Below are 27141 nucleotides of genomic sequence, written 5' to 3'. Positions count from 1 at the left end.
AAACCCATATTAACAATGTTGTCTCATGGTTTCACAGTTTTTCTATTTTTGTAGACTCACCACTTAATGCAATGACACATGGGCTGTGGTATTTGAAGTGTCTGTCTGGGCTCTTCCTTGAGTTTTTGTTCTGCATTCTTTGTCTGAGTCAGGCGCTTTTGTTTTCCTTGCAATTGCAGCACATTGAGAACCGCCAGGAGGTTTCTCCTGGCTCTGGAGTTCTGCCGGATTCCGTCATGGATACAAAGAAAAGCTCTGGGGGCGCCACCAGGAAAGTGAGCCGCAGAGGTGAGGCGCACAATGGTATATCTCATCCTTGTAAGCCATGGTTACTATTTACAGAACAAGGTTCTCAAACTGGACTTAGCAGCAGGCATCGTCATTACTTTGCGTTGTTTTGCATTGCAAGGTTACAAGGAATTCTAACCATATCTCCTGACTCAGATGGGCGGCGCACAGAGGACTGCTCTCAGGCAGGCGGAACCTCCAAGTCCAGAAGGAGGAGTCATCGGAGCCCAGACAAGAGTTCCCGCAGCCCCCTGAGGAACACCACACAGGACAGCAACGTCTACAGGAACAACTGTGTTGAGTTTAAAGAGCCTCTGACCTCTTATCGGTATGCACTGTTAATGAGATGTAAAAACATTTGAAGTGTATTTCTACCATGTTTACTAATGTATGCTGAGGTTGTGTGACGATACAGTGCAAAAGGTTGTGTTTTTAGTCCCTGACTGTAATCCTATAAGTCCTGCAGTCAGAGATGATTGTTAAGTTGCTACTTTTACAGCCACATGTACATGTGTAGGTCTTTGCACATAAGGCTGCCATTCAAAGCCATGTGATCTTGACACATCCCATTCAAATAGCCTGAATGCTTAAGTGACCCCCCCCCCCCCCCCCCCCCCCCCCCCAGGGAAGCAACCCCAACACCCCCCCTGACCTCCTCCCAGCTGGAGGCCCACAGTCTGCAGTCGGAGGTTGCCACCCCCCCTCCCCCGGACTCCTGTCTCAGCCAGCTGGTCTACCAGAGCGACACGCGAGACCAGCAGACTCGTGGAGACCTGGACAGCACACACTCGTCTGCTCTGGACAGCACTGTGGTGCGCTACCTCAACCACCGTCCCATGCTGGAAGCCCTGCGGCCGCGAGGCCATGCTGCTACAGCCAGAAACGCTAACAAGGAGGGGGGCCCGGAGGACAGGCCCAAAGCACACACCCTGGAGGGCCTGGCCCCACCCCCAGCAGAGACTGTTTCCTCAAGCCCTGGTTCGGCCTCCCAGAGGCTGGAGAACCTGAGGCGGAGGAAGCCTGACGACAAGCTGGAGAAGCTGAAGGAGACGATCCGCAGACAGAGAGAGCACCTGGAGGCTGCTGACAGAGATGGGCTGCTGGAGCAGCCTGTGGGCATCAGTGGAGCTGTGGAGACCACCACCATATCCACGGCTAAGATACGCAAAGTGGCAGCCGCACCTCCGGCACCTATATACAAAGGTAAAGCCCACTGGATAGAGAAAGTTGGTCTCCAGTTGCACTGGATGTAAAAATCAGATTTACATCATTCCTTCAAACCAAATCTTATGTAACACAGTCATTTGTTCTTATCAGGTTTCAACAGGAGTGAGACCAAGATCTGCACTCCTGATGGTAAAGTGTGGCGAGAGATCTACAGAGACCTGTCTCGCCAGCTGTCAGGTGAGCACTGAGTGGTAGATGACCAATCAAAGGACACACCCTATGCTATTAGCTATGCTTACATAATGGCCCCTGTAGTTAACAGGTGTTATTGATAGTTGTGGAGAGTGACTAAAAGGACTGTGGAGATGAACTGCCAGCTCATCACCGCTCAATAGAATCAATGGGCTGTTGTCGTCTCAGTGGATGTACAATGGAAAAGGGCATCAGGTGGACATTGTAGTCCAGGGCTGCTCAAGTACTATTTGAGAACATCTGATCACACACATTTCATGGTGGCACAGGTCTGAATGGTTCTTGTCGTTTATTGGCATAATAACAAACCCCCACCTCGCAACCCATGCGATCCCTTGTTCACACCTTTTGTTGGCGGAGAATTTTTAGCAGTTTTAATGCTCATTTCCTGCAATTGTACACATTTTCCCATTCATTACGTGTTTCTATGATACAGGGTCAAAGCTTCCCCAAAATAACTTGGTCGCTGTAGTAGAACATTTATTTTGATTGGCGATAGCCTGATTTTAAATGTGTCATGTAAACAAGATTATTAGGGAAATCGTGAACATTTAAATCAAGCTATTATATTAATCTGCTATTCACAATAATAGTATTATTGTGTGCATACTCAGTGCTGGCCATGTTCCACTTGGTCAGTCACCGGGGTCGTCTCGTAAACACCAGCCACACTACACTATAATGGCAACAGAAATTCTGAATTCTACTTAACGTAGTGGTACTTAATCGTCAGACCTAGACCCTGTCACGCTGAATGACCCAAGACGTCCTGACAATCGTTTACGACCTAAGGATTTGCCTACAACGTGAACATTTTGTCTGGTACGACAAAATCGTGGCAAAAGATGGCTAAAATCGTAGTCTGCAAAGTCTTTAAGTGTTTTTCTTTTCGAGCCACCTGTCCAATCTTTGGGATGGAAAAAAGCTTTGTTTTACTTGAATGACTAAAACCGGATATAAAGTATGTAGAAAAGATGATGGACCTATATAATTTTTGAGAACTAACAATTCTGAGAACTGAATTCGAGAGGATTTATTTGGTTTGAGCATAAGAACACCGCATTAGCCATGGCAAAATGCATACGATTGCAGGAAATTAACTTTAAAACTGCAAAATCTTCTCAGCTCTAATGCACAATATGTGGAATCACAGGAAATTTGCTTTAAAATTGCTACATTTTCTCTCAGCTCCATGGAGAAATCTGTGGAATTGTAAGAAATTGGCAAAAAAAGAAAAAATTCTCTACATCGCCAAGATGGAGGGCTCTAAAATATTATTGTCCAGGGCCATTCAGATTAGCTGACCAGACCTATTGCCACGCCCAATACCTAAGCTCCCAGTTTGATCCGGGAATTATTTTTTTTATCAATCAATCTATCTATCAATTAATCTAATCTAATCCGTTTTCAAGCTCCTGTGCTTAAATGCTGCTCTGCCATTCAAACTGCCCTGGAAAAGAGATGGCATAAAATACGCTCCAGTATTTTCAGAAAGACTAAGAGCTATTTTACCTATCCCAGTCAACTGGTTCCTTTAAGAAATAAAGCAACTGTCCTATTTCGGACAAGAATGATTTTGAAAGAAAACATTTCCACCAAAGAAATGAGTGTCCTCTAAATGTAGGTTAACTTGATGAATGCGGTGAGGTTTTTGCTGCAGCAGATTTTCCAGGCATTTTGCCACAACCGCAGCACTGCTCGCTTCCCTACCGTTTTGTACGACTGTTTGAAGAAAAAAAAGAAGTATTTTCTTTGTCCTCCCTGGCTCTCTGCTGATTCCTGGGCTTCCTCACAGGTTTTGATGCCAAAGTTCTATGCTTCCTCCTCTTACACTGATACAGTCCACCAGCTTCATATTCAATTGCTTTGTTTTGCATTCAGATGTTTTTCAGGAAGCTACAAACTTTTTAGAAATTTGATAGTTCTGTTATTTTTCCCTCTTGTGTTCAAACTGTCATATCCTTTATCCCCGTCTTAGAGAGCACCAAGCCCCAGCAGCGGCCCACAGAGAAGGCTAAGGAAAGGAAGCCGTCCAAGCCTGTGAGGAAAATCCATAAATCAGCTTCTGTTCCCGACCCGGAAACCAAGCTAGGTTGGATCTCTTTTCATTTCTCCCCGTCTCTCGCTTTTGATTTGTCTCTCGTGCTTACTTATCCTGGGTCTATGCGTTCAATAGAAGATGTGAAAGCTCCTCCAATATTGTGTGTGTAGGTGATAATTCATCACAAAGCCAAGGGGTCTTTCACAAACAGGGGGAATCTCCTCATTTGTTATGGTTCATCAGTTACAGTACAGCATGCACACTGAACCTGAGCAGGTGTATCACAGTGAATACATCTGGCAGGCCTGTACCACATAAGGCCTTAACTGTGTGCAATTAAACAGGCCTGTTTGTCAGTGGCACCATTTAAGTCACTTATCCACAAAGAAATGTCCAGAATGTATCGCATGCTGATTGCAAGCAAGCCGCAGTGTAGATGCACACTGTAGTTGGAATGCAGATGCGGCGCAGTTCTGCTGGGCTGGGCATACCAGCTCTCTGACAGCCACCCTGTACTGGGCCCATACCAGCTCTCTGACAGCCACCCTGTACTGGGCCCATACCAGCTCTCTGACAGCCACCCTGTACTGGGCCCATACCAGCCTCCCTCCCTCTTTCTTTGCCCCTCTCTCACTCGCTCTCGCTGTTCTTCCCAGTGCAGTGGAAAGTGAGATGAGTGTGGTATAGCGTAGTCTTACCCTGTCATCCCGCTGCTGGACTTCTGCTCCCAGCCCGCTCACCAAAAATAGCCCCCTGAAATCTATGATCAAGTTCAGCTCCTTTACCAAACAGGAACAGCTGCTTTCCTAACGTCAGCCCCTGCTTTGTAGAGCAAATCAGTAGGCTATATTGTTCAAAGTAATGGAAGAATTGAGAAATGGTAATGTTCCATTTGTTCAAAATGAATCCAGCAACTCTGTGCTTTGTGTTAGATCCCTTGAGTTCACTGCAGTGCTGACATCTTTTTATGAAGAAAGTTGTATTATTTTCAGCGTTGGTTTAGCAGATGGTGCATAATTGACCCATACTCATTACATTTGCATAATGCAGCTCTAAAATAATTTCTCTCCAAAGACTTCATAGTAGAGCGAGACGACATCATTATGTCTCTTTTGTGCACATGAGTATCACTTCAGTAAAACAGCATTAGGTTTTATTTGATACATTTTCAAGGGGCAATAAGCTGTTGCAACATCAATTTTTGCACTTAGAAATGAATTATATGTACCAATTAAATCTTGAAGGATATAACTTAGAAATGCCTCATGAGTTCAACTGTTGTACCCCATCATAACCAAAATAGAAGCTAGTTTTACTCCAATGTTTGTAACTATGTAAATGTAAACAAACACTGTATAGCCTCAAAACATAGTTAACTGTAATTTTGATATCATGGATGGTCAGTCCTTGTATCCATAGCTCTGTCTATTACTGAGTGGCAAAAATGTCAGGTATATCCCTCCAGCTTTTTACCAAAACCGAGGCGGGTTGACCACTTTGTTTCAATTAAGGATTCTAAGTTGTAAGTCTTTGCTTTCTGATAAACAATCCTGCCATAAGTCATTACTGCTGAACTCTACACCGATCATGACCTTTCTGTGTGTTTTTGTGGTGTGCTCCCTGTTGCTGCAGTGATCAGCACCACGTCATGGCGGGAGGGCCAGAAGCTGGTGAAGATGGTACTGGGCCCCGCTCCACGTCTGCCTCAAGAGCAAAGGCCAGAGCCCACAGACAGACTGGCCAGGACAGGTGGGTTGGGAAACATACAGTGCCTTCGGAAAGTATTCAGACCCCTTGACTTTTTCTACATTTTGTTAAGTTACAGCCTTATTCTAAAATGGATTAAAAAAATAATCCTCAGCAATCTACACATTATCCCATAATGACAAAGCGAAAACAGGTTTTTAGAAATTATTGCATATTTATTAAACATAAACGGATACCTTATTTACGTAAGTATTCAGACCCTTTGCTATGAGATTCAAAATTAAGCTCAGGTGCATCCTGTTTCCATTGATCATCCTTGAGATGTTTCTACAAAGTACTGAGTAATGGGTCTGAATACTTAGGTAAATGTGATAGTTCAGTTTATTTTTAAATGTGCAAAATTGTCTAAACCTGTTTTTGCTTTGTCATTATGGGGTATTGTGTGTAGATTGATGGGGAAACCCCCCCCCCCCTAATTTAATCAGTTTTAGAGTAAGGCTGTAACGTAACAAAGTGGAAAAGGTCAAGGGGTCTGAATACTTTCTGAAGGCACTATCTACTACCCTCACCCATCTCTGCTCTACTTGGCCTTCTCTCCTCTATCCCTCTCACCCCCTCCACTAAATCACACAGTAATGTGTACGGCTACATGCACACAATAATGAGATTCTTGTGGATAGTCAGATTCATATAATAGTTTGATTAAAACGTTTACATGCTATGCAAGAAGAACGATTCCCCTAATAATCATGTTTACATGGACACCTAATTGCACTCTCATAAATGCAGAAAATTGCATTCATGTTACGGTATATGTGGTGTTCGTGTTTTTTTTGTTTATTGCATGTTAAAAGGCGTACAGTGCACGGCTAAAGGAATATCAATAAATAAAGAGTTTGTCGTCTCTTCTAGCACAGGCAGTCTCCCTACATTAGCCAACTTTGGCTGTCAGTGACCGGAATGAATTAAGATTGACTAGCTGTTTCTGACTGACTGCGCAATTCAGCATGGTCTGGTTTCCATGGGTTGTGCTGGTGGTAGACTCGTATCTGGGGGGTGAAGCATGAAGCTGCTTAAAGGGCTGTACTGCCAGTCTGTCTTTTTTTACTGATATATTCATTTCTGCATTGTTGGGATTAGACTTTGCAAGAAAGGCATTTCACTGTACTTCTGCAAGTGACATTAAAACTTGAACTCCAGACAGAACGTTTACTTAAATAATTGTAGATGTCTTATCTGGATATAGCTACTAGGGCTGTCAAACCATTACAAACATTTATCAATTTAATCGCATGGTTTTCTGTTGTTGACTGCGATTAATCTCAAATTTATTGAAGATGTTTCAATTAAAACACACAACATTGGGTTGTAGGAATAATATATTTTGATTATAGGGGACGAAAATGCAAAATAAACTATTTAAGACGATTGAATAATAACAGATCAGTCAAGTCTTGAGTTGATGTAAAATATCATACAGCTATTAGATCTAGCCTACTTCTTATCCATGTTCTTCAACATGAACTAGTTACAAGCTGCTACTACAACAATTGGGATAATTCTTTTGACCTGAGGACTATTAACAAAAAACATAGCTAAATGGAATGGCTGTCCTGTTCTGTTTTTAAAATCGGAGTTTAATCTAGAGGCATTCTGCCATTACATTCTAAACATTCTCGTTTGGCTAACTAGCTAACGTTAGCATAACAAGCTAGCTACTTCTGTGCAAATTAAGTGTCTGTTGTTATTTAAAGAAACGCCTGAGAAAGTGTACGGTTGAACTTTTTTTCTTTCAGAATTGTTGCTCAAAGCTGCGCGTATAGTTGTTTTAGCACTACAAGAGAGGCAGACCGCTCTGCTGCTGCTGTTGGTAGCAGCTGTTAGTAGACCAACAGCACAGAGTGTTGCGCTTAAAGGGTCTGTGAGGAAACGGACTTGGCTGACAAAAATGAAATGCGTAGCAAAGATTGCCGTTTAATTGTAACGCTTTAACTCTGACAGCCCTAATAGCTACCACGATTGTTCCCCTAATCATGCACACAAAACACATGTTCCTTTCAATTCACAATAACATTTAGTCACAAATCAATACAATACCCCTTGTGTCTTTTATACATCTTTTCCAGCATCCCATCCTCGGTCAAATTCGGACCCCTGTCCGGAGCTGAATTGTCGGTCCAGACCCAGCAGCTCAGAGAGACCCTGCAGCCGGGACAGGACCACCCAGCCCACCCCAGACACTTTCTCTGCAGGCCCAGCTGAGGACAGGGCCCTCAACTCAGACGTCCTGTCTGTAGACATCCAGGGCATCCTGGACGACCTGCAGCTGGAGCACAGAGCAGAGGAGCGAGCTCCAGTGGAGCCCAGGACAAGTTCAGTGTCCGGGGCCAGAACCACAGCATGGACGGCTGGTTGCTCATCCTTACGGGGCTCCCGCAGTGCCAGCCCCGCCAAGCGCAACAAGCCAGAGCCATCAGAACCAGGGCCCAAAAAGAGGCACTATGACGCCGACTCAGTGCGCCAGTACATCACCCGGCAACAAGAGGAGCGTAAGAGACGTCTAGTGGAGGAGCGAAGGGCCCAGAGGGAGGAGGCGGAGAGCAGGAGCCAACGTCTTCAGGAGCTATACAGGAAACAGAGAGCGGGGGTAGCCAATAAGGGCCCTGCGGTACTGGAGAGTCCAGTACAGAAACGCCTGCAGGAGACCTACACCAAACTACTACTGGAACAGGCTGAGTTAGAACAGGAGCCTCTGCCTGACCAGACTCAGCCAGCCTCTACCACAGTCATCCACCAGGTAAAGGCATCTTTAGTTGTAATGGGGATGAAGCCCTCACTGTCCCCTTACTCACATGACAAGCTTTAGTGAAAATGTGGGTATAGAGCATGGTATGTATGACGTGTCAAATGCATATTTATAGCTGCCCTTGTTACATTAAGAGCCAATATGTGAAATGATGACATGTAGAATTACGCTCAGTATAACTCTGGACATATAATGCTATTGCTCATATTTCATGTAGTCAAGTGGCCTGTAGGAAATGACTCATCCTGTGGTGAGTTAAACTAGCTGTGAGTTATTTGTGGTGTGTGTTCTCCTTTAGCAGAGGTCCTTGTACCAGCCATCCGGGGAGTCGGACAAGGAGAACAAGAGGCAGGAGAGACCCCAGAGTGCCTCCTCTAGCAGTGACCTGTCTCTATCTGAGCTACAGCCTCCTCCACTCTCCAGGTCAGCACACACCTCACTCAAACACTAATCACAGCTTATACAGTGCCTTCAGAAAGTATTCAGACCCCTGGACTTTTTCCACATTTTGTTAGGTTACAGCCTTATTCTAAAATGTATTTAAATTGTTTTTTTCCTCATCAATCTACACACAATACCTCACCATGACAAAGCAAAAACAGGTTTAGCAAATTTATTACGAATATAAAACTGAAATCACATTTACGTAAGTATTCAGACCCTTTACTCAGTACTTTGTTGAAGCACCTTTGGCAGCGAATACAGCCTTGAGTCTTCTTGGGTATGATGCTACAAGCTTGGCACACCTGTATTTGTGGAGTTTCTCCCATTGTTCTCTGCATATCCTCTCAAGCTCTGTCAGGTTGGATTGGGTTCAAGTCCGGGCTCTGGCTGGGCCACTCCTGCGTTGTCTTTGCTGTGTGCTTAGGGTTTTTGTCCTAGAAGGTGAACCTTCATCCCAGTCTGAGGTCCTGAGCTCTATGGAGCAGGTTTTCATCAAGGATCTCTCTGTACTTTGCTCTGTTCATCTTTTCCTTGATCCTGAGAAGTCTCTCAGTCCCTGCTGCTGAAAAACATCCCCACAGCATGATGCTGCCACCACAATTCATCACCGTAGGTATGGTGCCAGGTTTCCTCCAGGCCAAATAGTTCAATCTTGGTTTCGTCAGACCAGAGATTCTTCTTTCTCATGGTCTGAGAGTCCTTTAGGTTCCTTTTGGCAAACTCCAAACGGGTTCTTGGTCACCTCCCTGACCAAGGCCTTTCTCCCCGATTGCTCAGTTTGCCCGGGCGGCCAGCTCTAGGAAGAGTCTTGGTGGTTCCAAACTTCTTCCATATATGAATGATGGAGGCCATTGTGTTCTTGAGGACCTTCAATGCTGCAGACATTTTTGGTACCCTTACCCATATCTGTACCTCTACATAATCCTGTCTCTGAGCTCTACAGACAATTCCTTCGACCTCATGGCTTGGTTTTTGCTCTGACATGCACTGTCAACTGTGGGACCTTATATAGACAGGTGTGTGCCTTTCCAAATCATGTCCAATCAATTGAATTTACCACAGGTGGACTCCAATCAAGTTTTAGTTGCATCTCAAGGATGATCAATGGGAACCTAATGCACCTGACCTCAATTTCGTGTCTCAAAGCAAAGGGTCTGAATACTTACATAAATAAGGTATTTCTGTTTTTTCTGTTTAATAAATATTCAAACGTTTCTAAAAACCTGTTTTCGTTTTGTCGTTATGGGGTATTATGTGTGGATTGCTGAGGATTTTGTTTTATTTAATCAATTTTAGAATAAGCCTGTAACGTAACAAAATGTGGAAAGAGTCAAGGGTCTGAATACTTTCCGAAGGCACTGTATGTTACCTTTTTCATTAGCACTGGCTAGTGTAGAGGACCAAAGCATAGAGCCATATTGCCTCCTCATAGCGAAGGAACAGAGCCAATAAGGATTCTTTAGTTTCTGAACGGTCTGTTTTCACGGGTTTCCATTGCAGCATTTCAGAACATAGTGCAGTATTTTATTTGTTTGTTTAACCTTTATTTTATCAGGGAGTCCTACTGAGACCAAGGTCTCTTTTACAGATGAGCCCTGAATTACAGAAAATACACACATCTAAATATACATTCGGAAAGAAAAACATGGCCATTAAAAACTAACACATTCATCAAGTTCCTCAATCAACTTTCTGAATTACCCTAGAGGCACCAGAACATCAAATTTTAAGAACATTTTGAAGATCGTTCCGCAAATAAGGTGCAAGAGAACTAATTTCCCTAGTATGCTCGGTGAACCATAAAATAGGGTACTTCTAGTGATAGTTTAGATGCAACAGTAACTTCAGATACTGTAAATATCTGTCTGGTCCTCACATAGGGTAAACATTATGGTATGTAACTGTCATCTGCATATGTTCATAAACTCATGCGTTGCTATGCAGTTCTTGGAATCTTGTTGAGTTGATCCTCGGCCCTGAACAATTTTTGCTTATACAATGAACACAAAGGTGGTTCTCAGAAAGTCCTATTTAGACTGTACAAGTCACATATTTTAATGGCTTCATGCATATTTAGGTGTCTTAAACCTTTGGCATAGTATCCTATGCACAATGTTGCTCTGTACTAAAAGTATTTTATGGGTCCATAATACTAAAGAACTTTGTAAATCCCCAAAACAATATTTTGAGTGTTTCTGAGCCCTTTGTTTAAAAAATTGTGTATTTGAATACTAATCCTCCACTCTCTCTCCTTTAGGAATGAGCTGGGACTGGGAGTTCCATCGTGGCTGCAGCCAGACCGTCTGAGTCCTGCAGTCAGACCCTCCAGTGCTCTGGCTCCCCCCACAGACAAGCTTTTCTCCCTGGGCCTGGAAACGGGAGGGGGCTCTGGGGTGAGGGGAACCAGGCCTCAGCACTCCACTCTCACAGGAGCAGCTAACAAGACCAAGATGAACCGCATTGAGGTCATGAAAGCCACAGCCGCATCACTGTCTACCCACATAGAGAGTGAAGCGCGGAAACTGGCCGGCGCAGGGATCAACTATGGCTGTGCTAGGGACATGGATCTTACCGGTCTGACCCATCTTCAGCCTCAAGACGACGGCTGCTGGGCCAAGCCTGTGAGCCCATTGGTCAGAGAGAGCGCTGATGCTGCTGACGAGCTGTCCCTGAGAATCCAGAGGCTCCTGAGTGCTGGCCAGAGCACATACAACGGAGCTCTCCCAGGGGTGGGCAACCTGCACAGCTTCAGGGAACAGAGAGGCGGGGCCTCTGCTTCAGGCAGCAGGCCCCACACATCCCCAGGCCTCGGCTCCCATAAGATGCCGGAGGAGCACCCTGAGGTACCGGGGAAGACCAAGCGCCATGACTCCAGCGGTGACTCCATCAGTGAGGGCCCACTGCTGAGCGAGGGCAGCCTGTCGGAGGGCAACGAGAGCCCCCGCACGCCCATAAAGAGGGTCCCCAAACCAGCAGAGCGTCTCGGGTCACTGGACTTCTGTGCGGGCCAGAGGGAGGGCTTCCAGCCCATCTCTCACTTCCAGAGAGCGGCAGAGAAGTACCCAGCCCTCAGCACCCTCCCCTTCTCTCAGACACGGGACCGCAGCCGAGGCCCATGGGAGGAACTGACCAAGGGAAGTCCTCATAGCGTCATCAACATCTTCACGAAGAACCACCTGCACAACCACACCAAGGGTTAGCCAAAACATATACACACCCAACCCTATCCATAGAAGTGTTTTGAATGAAGAACGAATGTTTAACCCATCGTCTGTTCCTCTGGCTTCTCCCTGCAGTTGGAGGAGAGGAGCGAGCAGACAGGAGCTCCCCTGCTGTGCGTTGTGGCCTGTCTGCAGCCAGCTCGGCGGATGTGGCACCAGTGTATGAGGATGACTTTGTGTCGTCCCGTAGCAGCGGTGGCGGGAGCAGCCTGTCTAAGAAAGGATACAACGGATGCAGGTAAAGTGGTTTGTACACTGTTACATGACTGGGTGTTGCTTTCTGAATACCTCTCATGCAATTAAAACATTTGAAAATCCTGTAAAAATGACGGGAACCCGACCACAAGGTGGCACTGTCGTCACATGGCTGGCTAGGAGTTCACCTCAACAGATGTGAGTTGTTGTTTTAGTAGTCTGTGGTGGTATGATGCACATGATGTGGGTCTTAAACCATCTTTTATCTCGACGTCTCATTGCAGCATCACCAGTGGGAACAGTCAATATGACGAGTTGATGAGTCGCAGGTCCCCTTATGACACCCGGACTATAGACCTGCCATCCCATCACTCCTCAGGCTCCACTCCAGTATCGTCACCTCACTCAAAGGGCTCAGTGAAAAAGGGTGAGACTCTCCCCACAAAATAAAAGAACCACTTCCCCTGAAATCATGCAGCCAAGTGACAGTTTCTTACTAGTGTAAGTGTCTCCCATCTCTTTAGGCGCTGCTTCAGACAAGAGTGATGCCACTCTGGTGGAGGAGCAGAGGAGCCCCTGCTCTCCGGGGTCGGAGAGCCTGTCTAGAGACTCAAGACGAGGAGGCTCAGCCTCTGAGAGAAGCTCCATCCACAGCCTGGTGAAGAGCGTGTACACTGACAGTACACTAGGGGGCGCCTCGGGCTACTTACACTGCAGGTAAGGCATTCCAGCCCAGACCACTTCTGAGGGGCCCAGGGGAATTCCCAAGAGCTTGAATATCCTCCTTGACCTTCAGTGATTACTGGTATTTCCTTCCTTCCTGAGCTTCTTGGTTGTCTTACAATCTCTGAGCACATTTGTGTGGGGATATTATTGCAGGCATATGGGCACAATGCCTCTTTCAATTACATGAGTTTCTGGTCTATTTGTTTCACTGTACAGTCTCACTTCAGGTATGCGACACAATTTCCTTGTTAGCCAGCAGCATACCACCCTGCATCCACTGCTGGCTTGCCTCTGAAGCTAAGCAGGGGTGGTCCTGGGCGGTCCCTGGGTGGGAGACCAGATGCTGCTGGAGCGGTGTTTGCGGGCCAGTAGGAGGGCCTCTGGACAAAAAACAAATATCCCAATGCCCTAGAGCAGTGATTGGGGGCATTGCCCTGTGTAGGGTGCTGTCTTTCGGTTTGGACATTAAATGGATGTCCTGATTCTCTGTGGTCACGAAAGATCCCATGGCACTTATCATAAGAGTAGTGGTGTTAACCCCGGTGTCCTGGCTAAATTCCAAATCTGACCCCACCATCATAGCCACCTAATTATCCCCAGCCTCCAATTGGTTCATTCATCCCCCCTTTCCCCTGTAAATATTCCCCAGGTCGTTGCTGTTCTCAGTCAACTTGCCTGGTAAAATAAGGGTAAAATAAATACATTATTAAGTGGTCCCTGGCTTCCAAAGACCACCACTCATAATATTTACACATTTCAAGTGACTGGAGAGAATATTGGAGTAAACTTGGACACCACATCAGCCACAGTGTTCTCTCTACAGGGTCTCTTTGCCAACATTAAGATGCATCTCACTCTGTCAGGCCTGAGCAGCAAATTAATGGGGTCTTTTCAGTTCAGTTCCCAATATAATGGGGGGCCCATTATATACACTGAGTGTACAAAACATTATGAACACTTTCCATGACAGACTGACCAGGTGAAGGCAGTGATCCCTTATTGATGTCACTTGTTAAATCTACTTTAATCAGTGTCGATAAAGGGGAGTAGACAGGTTAAAGAGTTTTTTTTTTTAGCCTTGAGACAATTGAGATATGGATGGTATGTGTGCCATTCAGAGGGTGAATGGCCAAGACAAAAGAAATCCAACTGCCTTTGAACGGGTTATGGTAGTAGGTGCCAGACTCACTGGTTTGTCAAGAACTGCAACGCTTCTGGGTTTTTCTTACTCGACAGTTTCCCGCACATATCAAGAATGGCCCACCACCCAAAGGACATCAAGCCAACTTGACACAACTGTGGGAAGCATTGGAGACAACATGGGACAGCATCACTGTGGAACACATTCAACACCTTGTAGAGTCCATGTCTCAAATAATTGAGTCTGTTTTGAGGGCCAAAGGGGGGTGCAACTCAATATTAGGAAGGTGTTCCTAATGTTTTGTACACAATTATATTTATTTTTGTGAATGGATTTAGTCATACCCAATGCATTTTATCAAAATTCACTACATCACCAAAAGTATATGGACACACCCCTTCAAATTAATGGATTCGGCTATTTCAGCCAAACCCATTGCTGACAAGTGTGTAAAATCGAGCACACAGCCATGCAATCGCCATAGACAAACGTTGGCAGTAGAATGTCCTTACTGAAGAGCTCGGTGATTTTCAACGTGGCACCGTCATAGGATGCCACCTTTCCAACAAGTCCGTTCGGCGAATTACTGCCCTGCTAGAGCTGCCTCTGTCAACAAGTTTTTGGCTTCATGCTTCTTCTTCGCCATCAAATACATACATTTTTTTATTCAGTCGGAAACACGTATACAATATAATATGGCTGTGGTTTTCATGACTGATAATGCAAATTTGAGGCTCATTCTTAGCCTACATAAGAAGGAATCCTGAAGTAAAATTGACGCGCCAATTGCACATCGTATGGCCCTAGCTAACTCAACACTCTAGAATGCTTATTTTGCTGTGGCTATAGATCTGGGCATCGAGGCTAAGAGCTAATGATTCAAATGTGTTTAGGAAGTCTAGTGCAGAGTGCCAGGGAAAAATAGTATTTTGGCTGTTGCTCTGGTTGTGGCTGAAGGGTCTACAGCAGCCTGCCTCATAGCAGCCTGCCTCATGGCAGCCTAACACTGACTCTTTTGTTTGGGCAGCGAGGTTGTTAAATCTCCTCACTGCAAAATGGGCATGTTGCCAGAGAGTTTTTTTCCTCCTTCTCCTGGGACATTTGAGCCTCCCCAATGGTGTTTATTGTTTTTTTTTTTTGCCCAGGTGGTAGATTCTCTCCATACCTTTCTGTCTGCTTGATGTGATAGCGATTACATTCAGGATCACATCCTTAATGCTGCAGTTGTTCTCTGGTAAGGTAAAACCCTGTGTACAATGGCAGTTGGAGCAGGAGAGATGCACTGCTGTCTACCATACTGTTTCTAGATGGGAAGCAGAAGCACATTATACTGTATCATCATGATTAGATGACTTTGCCCATTTTTGTTTGGCTCAAAGCAGCACAATATGTTAATTGAAAGTTATTTTCTTCACCTACTGTAGGTCTTAGGATTGCTTTCCTGGGGCCCCCTTTTCTTAATTCTGTTAGTTCCTGGTTCTCCATTTCACCTTGTTAATTTAGTGTTCTGGCAGTATAGCACACATACCTGAACTGAATCAAAGTTGTTAATGTTCCATGTGTTATGTTTAACGTATACTATACGGCCCGGGCCCATTCAATCCGGTCCGCAGTGGGTTTGAGTGTTAAAAAAAAAAAGATATATATCACACACACACACACACACACACACACACACACACACACACACACACACACACACACACACACACACACTGAGTATATAAAACATTAGGAACACCTGCTCTTTCCATTACAGACAGACCAGGTGAAAGCTATGATCCCTTATTGACGTCACTTGTTTAAAAACGATGTCAACTGACATTGAAATGACCAAAACCTAATCAAAACTGTGTAGGAATGATAATGAACTTATATTTTATAGTCTCGTCACTCTGTCCAGCTTGTTAAGTCTTCGAATGCCAGACAGTCAGGGAGCATCGGAAATTCTAAAAGCGATGGATGTGGGACTATATTTAGCAAATTTTGACGGCGACGAAATAATATAGGACATTTTAAGCTCGGCCCTCCGGACCTTGGTTAAGACTGAATGAAACCCGCGGGGTAAAATATGTTTGACACCCTTGGTTTAAAGTATAATCCCAAACCCCTCCCCCACCACTTTTTCAAACGATAATCCAGCCTTCTTTAAATTGACAGTTACAAATGGGAGTTTGTACGTTTTCAGAAAGCATGCATATGAATCAATTGTTTATTTTTCCTTCCCTTGGTTCCAGTTTGGGCTTGGACAGTAAGAAGTACCCCAGAAGCCCTAGCCCGTCTCCAGCTGGCTCTCCGACAGACTCTAGTTCTCCTCGTGTGTCTCCAGGCAGCGCCTCCCTAGCCGGGGCAGACATCCTTGGACTTGGGTCCGGCTGCCCTCACTCCTCAGCCCGCCCCAGCTCCTCCTCATCCCTGTCCGCTACACTGGGGGGCAGAGCAGAGCCCACGGCTGCAGGTATACCACCTAGAAACACCCGCTCAGTCGTTTTGATACATACTCTATTGCATATCTACAACTTCCTTTGTTTCTATCCGTCTCTCTGTTGTCCAGGTGAGCTCCACTACACCCCAGGGGTGTTGCAGCAGCATATGTCTGCAGAGCTCCACTACCTGGAGTCTATAGAGGAGTCTGTGCGCCAGCTGGGCGACGTGGAGCAGTTAAGGGGCGTGTCTCTGGCGCAGCAGGAAAGTGTCTCGCTTGCCCAGATACTCAAGGTGAGGGAGGCCCAACCCACCAGTCAGAGCACCTGAGAGTGCTCACTTATATATATGAATGCTTAGTATAGGCACTACTCCACTCTTGAAATGTTAGCTATTGGCATGTAGTCATGTTCTGGTGGTTTTCATTCACCTTTTTCCATAGGTCCTGACCTTTGACCTCTAACCTTTTCAGGCGCAGCAGCAGCGGCACGAGCGTGACCTTCATGAGTTGAAGGTGAAGGCAGAGCAGGAGGCGCTGGAGACCCAATGGCAGCTGGAGGAGACAAGGCAAAAAGCAGCCAGGGTACTGCACACAGCACTGGCATTTAGAACGGGCTACTCTGCAGAATCCACATACTTCTCACCTAGAGTTAGAACCATGCACCAACTTGGTAGATTGTTGATCCTCTCGAGGGTGGCTTCATATTTGCCAACCCCTTGAATATTTATAGAACTCAGTCTAACTTCACTGCATGTGGTGTGAGAAAGGTATTTTACTAGACGTGTGTAGGCTGTAGTGTGGTTCAGTAACAGAACTGTGTGTGTGTCGTTGCAGGCTCACGTGGAGCTGCAGGAGGACATGGCTCAGACCCAGCAGCAGTCTCTGGGAGGCATGCAGGAGGCCACCGCTAAGATGATCAGCCAACCGGCCGAGTCTGTACGCTACACGGCCGTAGCTGCCCACCAGTTCAAAGAGGTCCGAACACTCTCGCTCTCCCTCTCCACTCTTGTCCCTACAGCCAGTCACTGAGCTTGGTTTGTTTCCTCACTGTTGCATGTATTTGCAAATGTCAGACTCTTGCTTCTCGACACAGTTTCTTTCAGTTGATATATTGCTGACTTAGTTGCTCTCTCCTCAGATGACGGAGCTGGCCTGTTCTCAGATCGGTGACCCTGCTGCTGCTCCCATCAGCACCCTGTTTGACCAGCAGAGGCAGCATCACCAGAGCTTCATGGGTGAGATGTCTGCTGCCAAGAACAGGACCGAGGAGCCCTTCTCCCTGGACAGCCGCTCCGACTCCACCCCCTCCAGGAGACCCAACATCAGGTACTGGAATTCACACAGTGGCGTGCCGCACAGACCCCGGGAGATGTTTCTCCTTGTCAGCATAATTGGTTTGGTCAGGTTAAACTTTATAGGCATTGCTAGATAAGCAATTTGTTTTCTCCCTCCCCTGTCCTCTCTGCGTTGTACCCCCCCAGTGGTGGAGAAAGCAGCCACCGGAGTCCCTCCCTGGCCTCCTCTGAGAAGAGACAGAGGAGGAAGGTGGAGACGGGTAACAGCTCAGTGGTGGAGGCAGTGGCCCATACAGCAGTTGAAGACTCCATCCCCAGTGACAGTGTTCAGTCCCTACTGGATGAGAAAGGTGAGGCCAGGGGTTCATAGCACTCATTGTGGGATTGGAAGGGAGCCGTTATCACAAACAGGCAATGCATAATAATCGTTTACGATGCATAAATAGCCTGAAGTTTCTTAGAAAGAGAAAACAATGTTCCTCTCCCCAACAATCTGTCCCCATACAGACAGCGCCTCAGTGGCTACAGAGTACTCTCTGAAGTTTGACGAGTCCATGACGGAGGATGAAATTGAGGAGCGTTCGTTCCGCTCGCTGCTGCCCTCCGAGTCTCACCGGCGTGGAGTGTTGGAGAAGAAGAGAGTTCCTCACGAGGAGTCAGATGAGGATCCCAGTCAGGAGAACCCCACAGCACAGGACAGCTCCAAGGTTAGTTTGCCACCTCATCTCAATAACTGTAATGCTGGCAAAGTAGCAAGACTACTCAAATATATAATGACTGGCTGAAATCTTAGCACTTATCCAAAAGCTTAAATGTACTAGTTTACTTTGGGAGGTTTCTCCTTAAAGTAACCAGCGCATAATGCTTATCCACATTTAGCCCGATTTTGACCGCAGTAATGGTGAAATTATAGCTTCTCTCTAATATGTTGGCAGCAGCATCTGTCTTAGCTCTTAATGTCAAGCCACAGTGGTAGCCCCCTGCCTCTCTGAAGGGTTCAGTATGCGGGATTGTGCCTAGCCATACTGACGCCTGGAAAGGGCTCCACTGGCCATGGCATCAGAAAGACTGGGAAAGCCTGCTCAATTCATTACTACCCTGGGCACAATAAACGTTCTGTGTGCCCCGGCCCCACTTAACTGGGTTCTGGGTGATTCCCTGCCTGGCTGTATCGTTCCCTCCTCGACCCATACCTGGTCCCTTCAAACACAACAGGTGGAGGAGAGGTTAAGGTTGTGGCGCGGCTAGGAGAGGTTGTGGCGCGGCTAGGAGGGGTTGTGGCGCGGCTAGGAGGGGTTGTGGCGCGGCTAGGAGGGGTTGTGGCGCGGCTAGGAGGGGTTGTGGTGCGGCTAGGAGGGGTTGTGGCGCGGCTAGGAGGGGTTGTGGCGCGGCTAGGAGAGGTTGTGGTCACACCTGGCTGCCACATGTAGGGATGATCTTGTACATACCTTGGCCTTCATTGGCCCCAGGTGTTTTGACAGCGCTTTGGATAGACTTTGGCATTTACAACACTGATTCTATATCGCAACCACCAAGGCCAGCAGCCTCTCCCTCGCCTCAATTTGTTTGCCAGCTGGAGGGAGCATGTAACCAGTGGCCAGAGTGATCTTCCATCTACCACTGTTTGCTCTCTGTGTGTGCCTGGTTTCCTGACTGATAAGGCTTTGTGATGTGTTAGTGACTCTTTGTCCCCGCTCCGCTCCCGGCAGCAGGACGGCAGCATGCCCTTCTCCAGCGGACAGGACAGCTTCTCCAGGTTCACCATGGACATGGTGCGTCAGTACATGAAGGAGGAGGAGGTGCGCGCCCACCACCAGAGCTCCCTGCTGCGCCTGCGACAGAAGGCCCTTAAGGAGAAGACCAAGGCCGAGCTCGCTTGGCTGGAGCATCAGAAAAGGCACTTGTTTACTTTTATTAGGATCCATGTTTTCTGAATTAATATTGTCTCATTCCCCGCTAATGCCAAAGTTCTTTTGGTTTTCCATCATACGAAAACGTGCGATTGATATTCATGCAGAACACATTGACCAAAACTATGAATCTAGTTTTGGTTAATGTGTTCTGTTGAATTTCTTTCGCATGAGGCACTTCTGTCCTCATTTTGCATTCGTGTTCTCACTGATTCTCCTTTCTGATGTCATAGGCGCCTCAGAGACAAGGGTGAGGATGACAGGATGCCACCCATCAGAAAGAAGCAGAGAGGCCTACTGATGAAACTCCAACAGGAACAGGTAACTAACCAACAAAATCTCTGCCCATCTCACCTGCTCCCATCACTGCCCATCTGTAATGCTGAGTGACCATGACCTTTGACCCTGTCGGTGTCTGTGTGTGTGTTTGTCCAGGCGGAGATCAAGCGTCTGCAGGAGGCCAACAGGGCAGCCAGGAAGGAGAGGCAGCTGCTGCTCAAACAGCAGGAGGAGATAGAGAGGATGAGATACACCACCCTCAAGCTGAAGGAGCGCCTCAAGTGTGCCGGCACCGGTGACACCCCACCGGTCAGTACTACCACCTTCTTACGTCATATTCATATCTGGGAATGTCTTATTTATGGACATATTGAGCTAATCCTCAGAAAGAGAGGCTTTGTGTTATGCATATGTCTAAAATAATACTGCATGGTTCCATTAAGATTTAAAATGGTCTTGCGCTCTTCTTCATTTCTGGTGTGTGTGTGTGTGTGTGTGTGTGTGACCATCTATGTCCTACAGGAGACTCCAGTGTCGGAGCACGTCGAAGGGGCAACATCCCCCAGTGCTGCGATGACTGACGGGGACGTGCGCAGCGCCTCTCCCCTCTCAGTGTCTGGCAGTGAGACCAGCAGCATCATGCAGAAGCTCAAGAAGATGCGCTCTCACATGGATAAGAAGTAATTTAAACTTCAATTAACCTATTAACTATACTGTCCAAATTTCTAATGACAACTAAAATGTCTTATTGGAAGTTTTTGTCATGGGCTCTTTTTTCTCTACTTCAGGGCTTATAACAGGATTCACTAAGATGGACACAATTTATACCAACTTTTAAACAGCTGAAATTACCATATTTGATAGCTTTATCTTTATGGGTGTGATTGTTAACTTGTCTTGGACTGACGATCTAACAAAACCATATTGGGCATATCAATCATTAAGACTGTTTGCTTTGTTAATCACAATGAATTATGTACCAGCTTCAGAGCTTCTGTTATTGAAAATCATTTGATAGAAGTTGCTGTTGCCTTGTGAAAGTGAGGGATTGGCATGACTAGAAACCGTCATTCTTCTGTGGTGTGGATATGAATATAAGCATGATCCACGTCCTCTATAGATCAGGGATCATCAACTAGATTCAGCCGCGGGCAGATTGTTTTCGTTTGCGCAGAATTTTTTTTTTTGGGGGGGGGGGGGGGGGGCATATAAAACCACCTCGTGAACCGCCAGTTGGGGAAGCCTGCTATACATGCATGTTAGTTGTTCAGACTGCATCTTCTCCGATCTCTGTACTCATTCCAAAATGTACGATATGAACCAGAGCAAATATGTAGTGTAAAATGCCTGTCTGGTGTCTCATACAAGCAGCGAGGGCAGGTTTTAGTCTTTTAACAATGTGGTCATGTGACTAGAGGGGGACTCTCACGATGGTTGAACAGCCAGACCTGCACACCGACTGACCTCATTCTTATGCTTGTACATTCTGCAGTACAGGTCCTAACAAACGTTCAGTTGTTGTGGTGTTTAAGGATTTGTAACTTTCGTTCAGTAGCAACGTGATCAGTACTAATTGTAGGCCGAGAGCGAATGATTCTTTAAATTGAATAATCTACCAAAAAAACATCAATTGAATGTACCCAATATCACAGCTTAAAGTGGGAGGTCACTGTCAATTTGAGCCTAGACTTTATTTTTTGTAGGGAACTAACAAGCTCCTTGGAGCTACGCCTCTGTCTGCTTGCTTGCATTGGTCTTCTAACAACCTGCCATTTCAAAATGTTAACACTGTCTCTTTTAATAATGCTCTAGTGTTGTTGTTGTGGATCATAGTGAAGGTTAATGTGTGATTTAGCCAGTGTTTTAGTTTAGTAAAGCCTAAATCAAGTTTTAGTTACCAGTACTTAAACACGAACAATTATCACCCACCACTACATTTGCAACTCTTTGCTAAAATAATCTAATCTCGCAAATTCCTCCACCCAGTGCATTTAATTAAGGAGAAGCATTATGTCTTCTGAGGTGCAACATGAGACAAAGGCCTCCCTCTTAACCTTTTAGGATTATAATTTATCAGTCACGCCTAGCTCTTCTCTGGCACCGCCGCACACATTCACACATGGCTGCACATTCCTACACACCTGCTCTTTATTGGAGTCCAGCTCCAAAGACGAACATGCACATCTTGCCATGCCCTGGCTAACTCCTGATGAAAAGGGCTGAATTTTAATACCCCTTTAAGCTCTGCCACCAACACAAAACCCTGGCAGATTAACTACATCACTTCTCTTTGAATGAACCCATGAAACATCCAGTGCAATAAAGCACATGCTTAATCACTATTCTCTCTCTATGTGGCTGTTTTGTCATTCTCCAACTCATATTTTGTGGGTTTTTTCCTGTGTCGTGTCATTGCTTTGTTTGGTTGTAAACACTGCTCTCCTGTTCACTACTGCTTCTCTCCGTTTATGGCCCACCACTGGGCATCTTGCAGTTTCTGCTTCCCCTACCTCCAGCTGTTTATCTACATCCAGTTGGTCAGGTACAGTGCTGCTCTCGCCTCTCACTGCTGCCTATCCTTCTCTGCCCTCTGTCCCAAGGGCCATGCTTATGTTCAGCTCCCGCCTCCCCATTTCCTTATTTTTCCAGGAAGTGTGATCTGAAAGCTTGAATAACACCCAATGCCATCCTGTTGGCAACACAAACCAGTCATCAGGCATTGCATGTACGTTCACTACCGTATGCATGAAGGGGCACAGAAATTCAACAACAAGTGAAAAAACTAGGCATTTTTGCCAGTAATGATATGACCTCACTTTGGTCTGCTAAGGTCAAAGGTCATATTCCTTTTAATACAGTTGGCCTGATTTGAACGAGACTCTCATTGAACAGCGAGAGCTCTCCGATCTCTGTGGTGTTGCTTTGAGGTGCTCATTTAACTCTCATTCAGAGTGACTGAATCAGGATCTGCATGACTTTCTCATATTCATGCCACTCACTACTTTTGTTGAAGAAAAGTCCATAAGAGTAAATTATAAGATATTAGGCTACACACCGTCCATGAAAAAGAGGCAGTGCCTTTGGCCGGTGCTTTAGCTGTGATACAGGGTTTTAAATCTGTTCAATGAGCCCAGTAAATCTTCACTGACGTTCCTGATTGGGTAACTGTTGCTTGTGATGGGCTAATGAGTATGTATTGCAAGTGGGCTTAATAGAATTGGGAGCACAGTCTAACCCAAAGCCGTACTAGTGCGCGAAAGAGAGACAAGCAAACACAGTACTGTCTGGCACTTCTACTAATTATAGTCAACATGCAAAATAGCTGATTAACTTGCAGTGCATAAGGAACCAGTTCTTTTCAATGTACATTATAAATCAAAGCAATGGAGAAACAATTTTGAAAGTATTTTCTCTCAGCAGTATACATGGGAAATGCATTTTGACTCTTGTGTTGTGTAGAATTCATGTCGAAGTTACACCCATAGACATTTTGACCTATATTCTGCAATGTGGTTTTTTTTTAACCCTTGGTGGTCTTTGACTGATGTTTTGAGGGGTGTCCTACAGTGATGTTAAGCCCTGGGGTCAAACCAACTGATTGAACCTGACTACTACACTTTGTGCCTGTTTTATCCATTTTGATCAAATGTTTGTACTCTGTTGTTGGGGGAAGAGTTTGGATGACTTGTGCACTATGGTGTCAAAATGAAACCATGTCTGTTGAGGTAAGCATGGTTCGGATGGTTTGTGTGTGTGGACCATCCCGGAGGTTTTGCGTTTGCAGGGAAGATGGGCAGGGGGTGGTTGGGTTGACTGGTTGGACTGCTGATGACTCCACTAGCTTCTGCGACGTTGCAATCATTTCACTGCTTCTCACACCAACAGCACCTACCATTCTTTGTGCTTTCTCTCCCTTCCTCCTGTCCTCCCCACCACCAGGTTCCTGACCAAGCGGGAGCAGGGTCTGATGCATCGGCGGAGGCACGCGGAGGAGCTGCTGGAGTGGAAGCAGAGGCTGGATGCTGAGGAGGCTGAGGTGAGGCGGATGGAGAAGCAGGCCCTGGCTGCCTGGGACAGAGAGCGTCCTAGAGACGGAGACCAGAGGTCAGATCACAGAGACTGCTCCAACGCCGGCCCCAATGCCAGCTCCGGTCAGCACGACCCTGAGGGAAAAACTGACAGAGGTGAGAGACCACTGTTGACAGACACTGAGCTATAGGCCTATTGTATGAGATGAAATAAGCACATGCTGTAGTATGCAGTAGTTTCTGTTTATTGCCTGTTATCAGGTATGAGTTTGCTTGCCTTGTGTCGTATACTTTTTATGAGTGAGAGAACATCGTACAGCTAGCTGTATATCCATGTTTGAGGCTGCAGGTGTATTCATCTGCTCTTGCCCCTTGACCTTTGTGTATGTCTCTCCTCAGACTCTCTGAGTGAGGGTGACTGCTCCCCAGTAGTGACTGGCTCCAGCGTGCACACAGAGCTGTCTGGGTCCCAGCAGCCAGACATCCCCTCCACTGATCAGCCTGGCTCTGTCTCTGAGCTGCCCTCCACCCAGCACAGCCCCTCCATCTACACCCAGGACTTAGACTCCCCCTCTGCGAGCAAGAGAGTAAGGCCCTGTGCATGTTGTGATGTCATGTTATCTTTTACTACAGTAGAAATACATTGATTACATTTGTTTATGAACCCTTCAATAAGAATAGATCATTTTATTGTCGTCTCCCCCCCCCTTGCTCACAGAGGGGGAGTCTAAGTCCTGAGTGTAGATGGAGGGGCTGTGCAGGGATTTTTATGAGTTAACAGAATCTGTCAACGAGCATGCTCCAAGTATTATCCCTCCTGAGAACAAAGTGAGACTTGGTTAGCGCTCTTCCCATCAAATTTAATTTGTGACGTGCGCCGAATACAACAAGTGTACACTTTACCGTGAAGTGCTTACTTACGATGCCCTTTCCCAACAATGCAGTAAGAAAATTAACAAATAGATAAAAAGAAAATAGTAACACAATAAAATATAAGCCGTATCGGTAATGAATCAGTGTGCTGGAGTACGAGGTAATTGGAGTGATAGATTGAGGGGAATTGTAGGTTTGGTTAGGTGATTGAAGTACTATGTACATGTGGGTAGGGGGTGAAAAGGAAAAAATCCCTGTCGCCATTTAATGAACTGTTGAGCAGTCTTATGGCTCGGGGGTAGAAGCTGTTCAGGAGCCTTTTGGTCCCAGATTTGGCGCTGTGGTAACACTTGTCGTGCAGTAACAGAGAGAACAGACTGACTTGGTTGGCTGGAGTCTGATTATTTTTAGGGCTTTCGTCTGACCGCCTGGTTAAGAGGTCCTAGATGACAGAGAGCTCGGCTTCAGTGATGTACTGGGCCGCACGTACTACCCTCTGTAGCGCAATACGGTCGGATGCCGAGCACTTGACATAACAAGCGGTAACGCAGCCAGTCAAGATGCTCTCAATAGTGCAGCTGTAGAACTTTTTGAGGATCTGGGGGCTCGTGCCAAATCTTTTCAGCCTCCAGAGGGGGACGAGGCTTTACGCAGCTCAGTGAATGTAGGCCTTTGTCCAGGGTCCAGACTCAGTTGCTTCTTTCAGGGAATTGTCACTTTCCTTGTGCAAAGTTCATGTGTTTCTTGATTGTTATTTGAGTGTGACATTGAGTATTATTAATTAACTGCCCTATTGGGTAAAGAAGAAAACACTTTAAAAAATCACTTCTTTCATTCACTCCTGTGAGCTCATTTTATGGAGCTAGATGTCACTATAGTTATTTGGGGTTATTTAAATCGTCTCAGGAATTTAGAAGCCACATGCAAATGGGATGTAAGCAGAAACACTCAAGTCTAAATGTCATAGAAAGGCATCTGTGCATGTACCATTAGAGACACTTCCCGTTTGAGTGTGTTTGTTTTTGTGTGTGTGTGTGAGTTTTGGTGTGTCTTGGTTAGTTAGTTAGTTAGTTTGTGGCATGCTGTTGTGGTGAATGTGAGACTGTCCTGAATTCCCCTTGGGCCCTATCCTTTTCCTCTGTTGTACAGTCTCCTTCACCAAAAGCCAGCCTCAGCATTAACACACACCCAGAGGGCAGCAGCAGCAAGATGCAGCTCTGCTCCTCCTCCAGGACCTCCAGCCACAACCCCAAGGCCGCTGACACTCCCTCTAGCACACACACAGGTGAGTTGGTCCCCTCTCTGGAGCAGTAGGGCCTCCAAAACGGGACATCATTTTTATTTCCTGTTAGAGCTGTTGAAAAGCAGAGTCGAAAGAGGACTGACTGCAGGCATAATGTGATGCCGTAAGAAAAGGATTATGCGTGCAGTTCCCTGACACTCAACCTGCTTAGTTGTGTTATGGGAGTATGGAAGCTTCCCAGCCGTCACTGAGCTACAGTCATAGTCTTTAAACTGTCGTTGCTGGTTCTGTTGTGCTATTATAGTGGACATTTCAATCATCAGATTTTATCACTAACATGTGCATGCATTTTTGGAGTAGCCTATGAATGTCCGTATGGACAAACCGCAAATAAATAAATATTTACTCCCCTTTCTGAGAATTTGAGTACAGTAGTTCTAAGTTGGATTACTTTATACTAATCAGTCTGGCATGGATTTAGCATTCTAACCATACTTATTGTGTCACACAGAGCCGATGTCGGATCAGAGCGACATCGAGAGCCGTATCCGTGCCCTCAAAGAGGAGCTGCGCAAACGCAAGTCTGTGGTGTACCAGCTGAAGAAGGAGCAGAAGAAGAGGCACAAAGAGCGTCTGAAAGCCCAGGAGGCCAGCCTACTGAAGCAGCTGGAGGTCAGTGTATGTCAGAATCCTCGCCTGCCCTGCTCCATTCAATGAGCAATAACAAGAACAGTGACTTACTTTGGGCTTTGTTTCTTTCCTTATGTCTAGTCCTACAATGACTTCATTGAGAAGACCGAGACTGAGTTGAATAAGGAACCGGACTCAACACCTGCTGCCAAGCCTCAGATCAAGGCCCCCACCTCAGCCACAGAGAAGCCCAAGATTAAACCGCCACCTCCTTACAGGTACACTAGCGCACTAACTATGTGTATGTTGCACAAACTGATGAATTGGTCCATCTTCATCTAAACATGTTTTTTTCCTCTCCAGACCTGAAACCGGCATAAACTGGAAGGTTGTCTCTGACTCAGAGAAAGCTGAGAAGACACTTCCACATTCTCCAGTTGAACGAGGTGGGTTGTGCATGTCAAGAAGTG

General features: G+C 46.0%; 1 protein-coding gene across 5 annotated transcripts in view; it reads left to right on the top strand.

Moving 5' to 3' along the window:
* The window catches only part of LOC115192488 (centrosome-associated protein 350), a 40083-nt gene that overhangs the window by 6417 nt on the left and 6525 nt on the right, over positions 1 to 27141 (top strand). For 2 of the 5 annotated variants that reach the window (XM_029751053.1, XM_029751052.1), the window contains exons 4-32: positions 180 to 303; positions 445 to 616; positions 914 to 1491; positions 1606 to 1692; positions 3686 to 3799; positions 5381 to 5497; positions 7582 to 8252; positions 8560 to 8684; positions 10963 to 11900; positions 12002 to 12164; positions 12406 to 12548; positions 12646 to 12838; positions 16226 to 16446; positions 16543 to 16706; positions 16885 to 16995; positions 17248 to 17388; positions 17552 to 17739; positions 17895 to 18058; positions 18216 to 18415; positions 19418 to 19605; positions 19852 to 19939; positions 20054 to 20206; positions 20420 to 20577; positions 23837 to 24081; positions 24325 to 24512; positions 25948 to 26083; positions 26553 to 26713; positions 26813 to 26949; positions 27035 to 27117. In XM_029751053.1, the coding sequence (XP_029606913.1) occupies positions 180 to 303; positions 445 to 616; positions 914 to 1491; positions 1606 to 1692; positions 3686 to 3799; positions 5381 to 5497; positions 7582 to 8252; positions 8560 to 8684; positions 10963 to 11900; positions 12002 to 12164; positions 12406 to 12548; positions 12646 to 12838; positions 16226 to 16446; positions 16543 to 16706; positions 16885 to 16995; positions 17248 to 17388; positions 17552 to 17739; positions 17895 to 18058; positions 18216 to 18415; positions 19418 to 19605; positions 19852 to 19939; positions 20054 to 20206; positions 20420 to 20577; positions 23837 to 24081; positions 24325 to 24512; positions 25948 to 26083; positions 26553 to 26713; positions 26813 to 26949; positions 27035 to 27117 (6151 nt within the window). The remainder of the gene's footprint in view (positions 1 to 179; positions 304 to 444; positions 617 to 913; positions 1492 to 1605; positions 1693 to 3685; positions 3800 to 5380; positions 5498 to 7581; positions 8253 to 8559; positions 8685 to 10962; positions 11901 to 12001; positions 12165 to 12405; positions 12549 to 12645; positions 12839 to 16225; positions 16447 to 16542; positions 16707 to 16884; positions 16996 to 17247; positions 17389 to 17551; positions 17740 to 17894; positions 18059 to 18215; positions 18416 to 19417; positions 19606 to 19851; positions 19940 to 20053; positions 20207 to 20419; positions 20578 to 23836; positions 24082 to 24324; positions 24513 to 25947; positions 26084 to 26552; positions 26714 to 26812; positions 26950 to 27034; positions 27118 to 27141) is intronic. The other 3 variants (XM_029751056.1, XM_029751054.1, XM_029751055.1) reach the window with 3 other exon arrangements.

This window comes from Salmo trutta, chromosome 4 (assembly GCF_901001165.1).
Source record: "Salmo trutta chromosome 4, fSalTru1.1, whole genome shotgun sequence".
Lineage (NCBI taxonomy): Eukaryota > Metazoa > Chordata > Actinopteri > Salmoniformes > Salmonidae > Salmo > Salmo trutta.
Note: the sequence above shows the minus strand (reverse complement) of the source record. Positions and strands in the feature narration are given on the sequence as shown.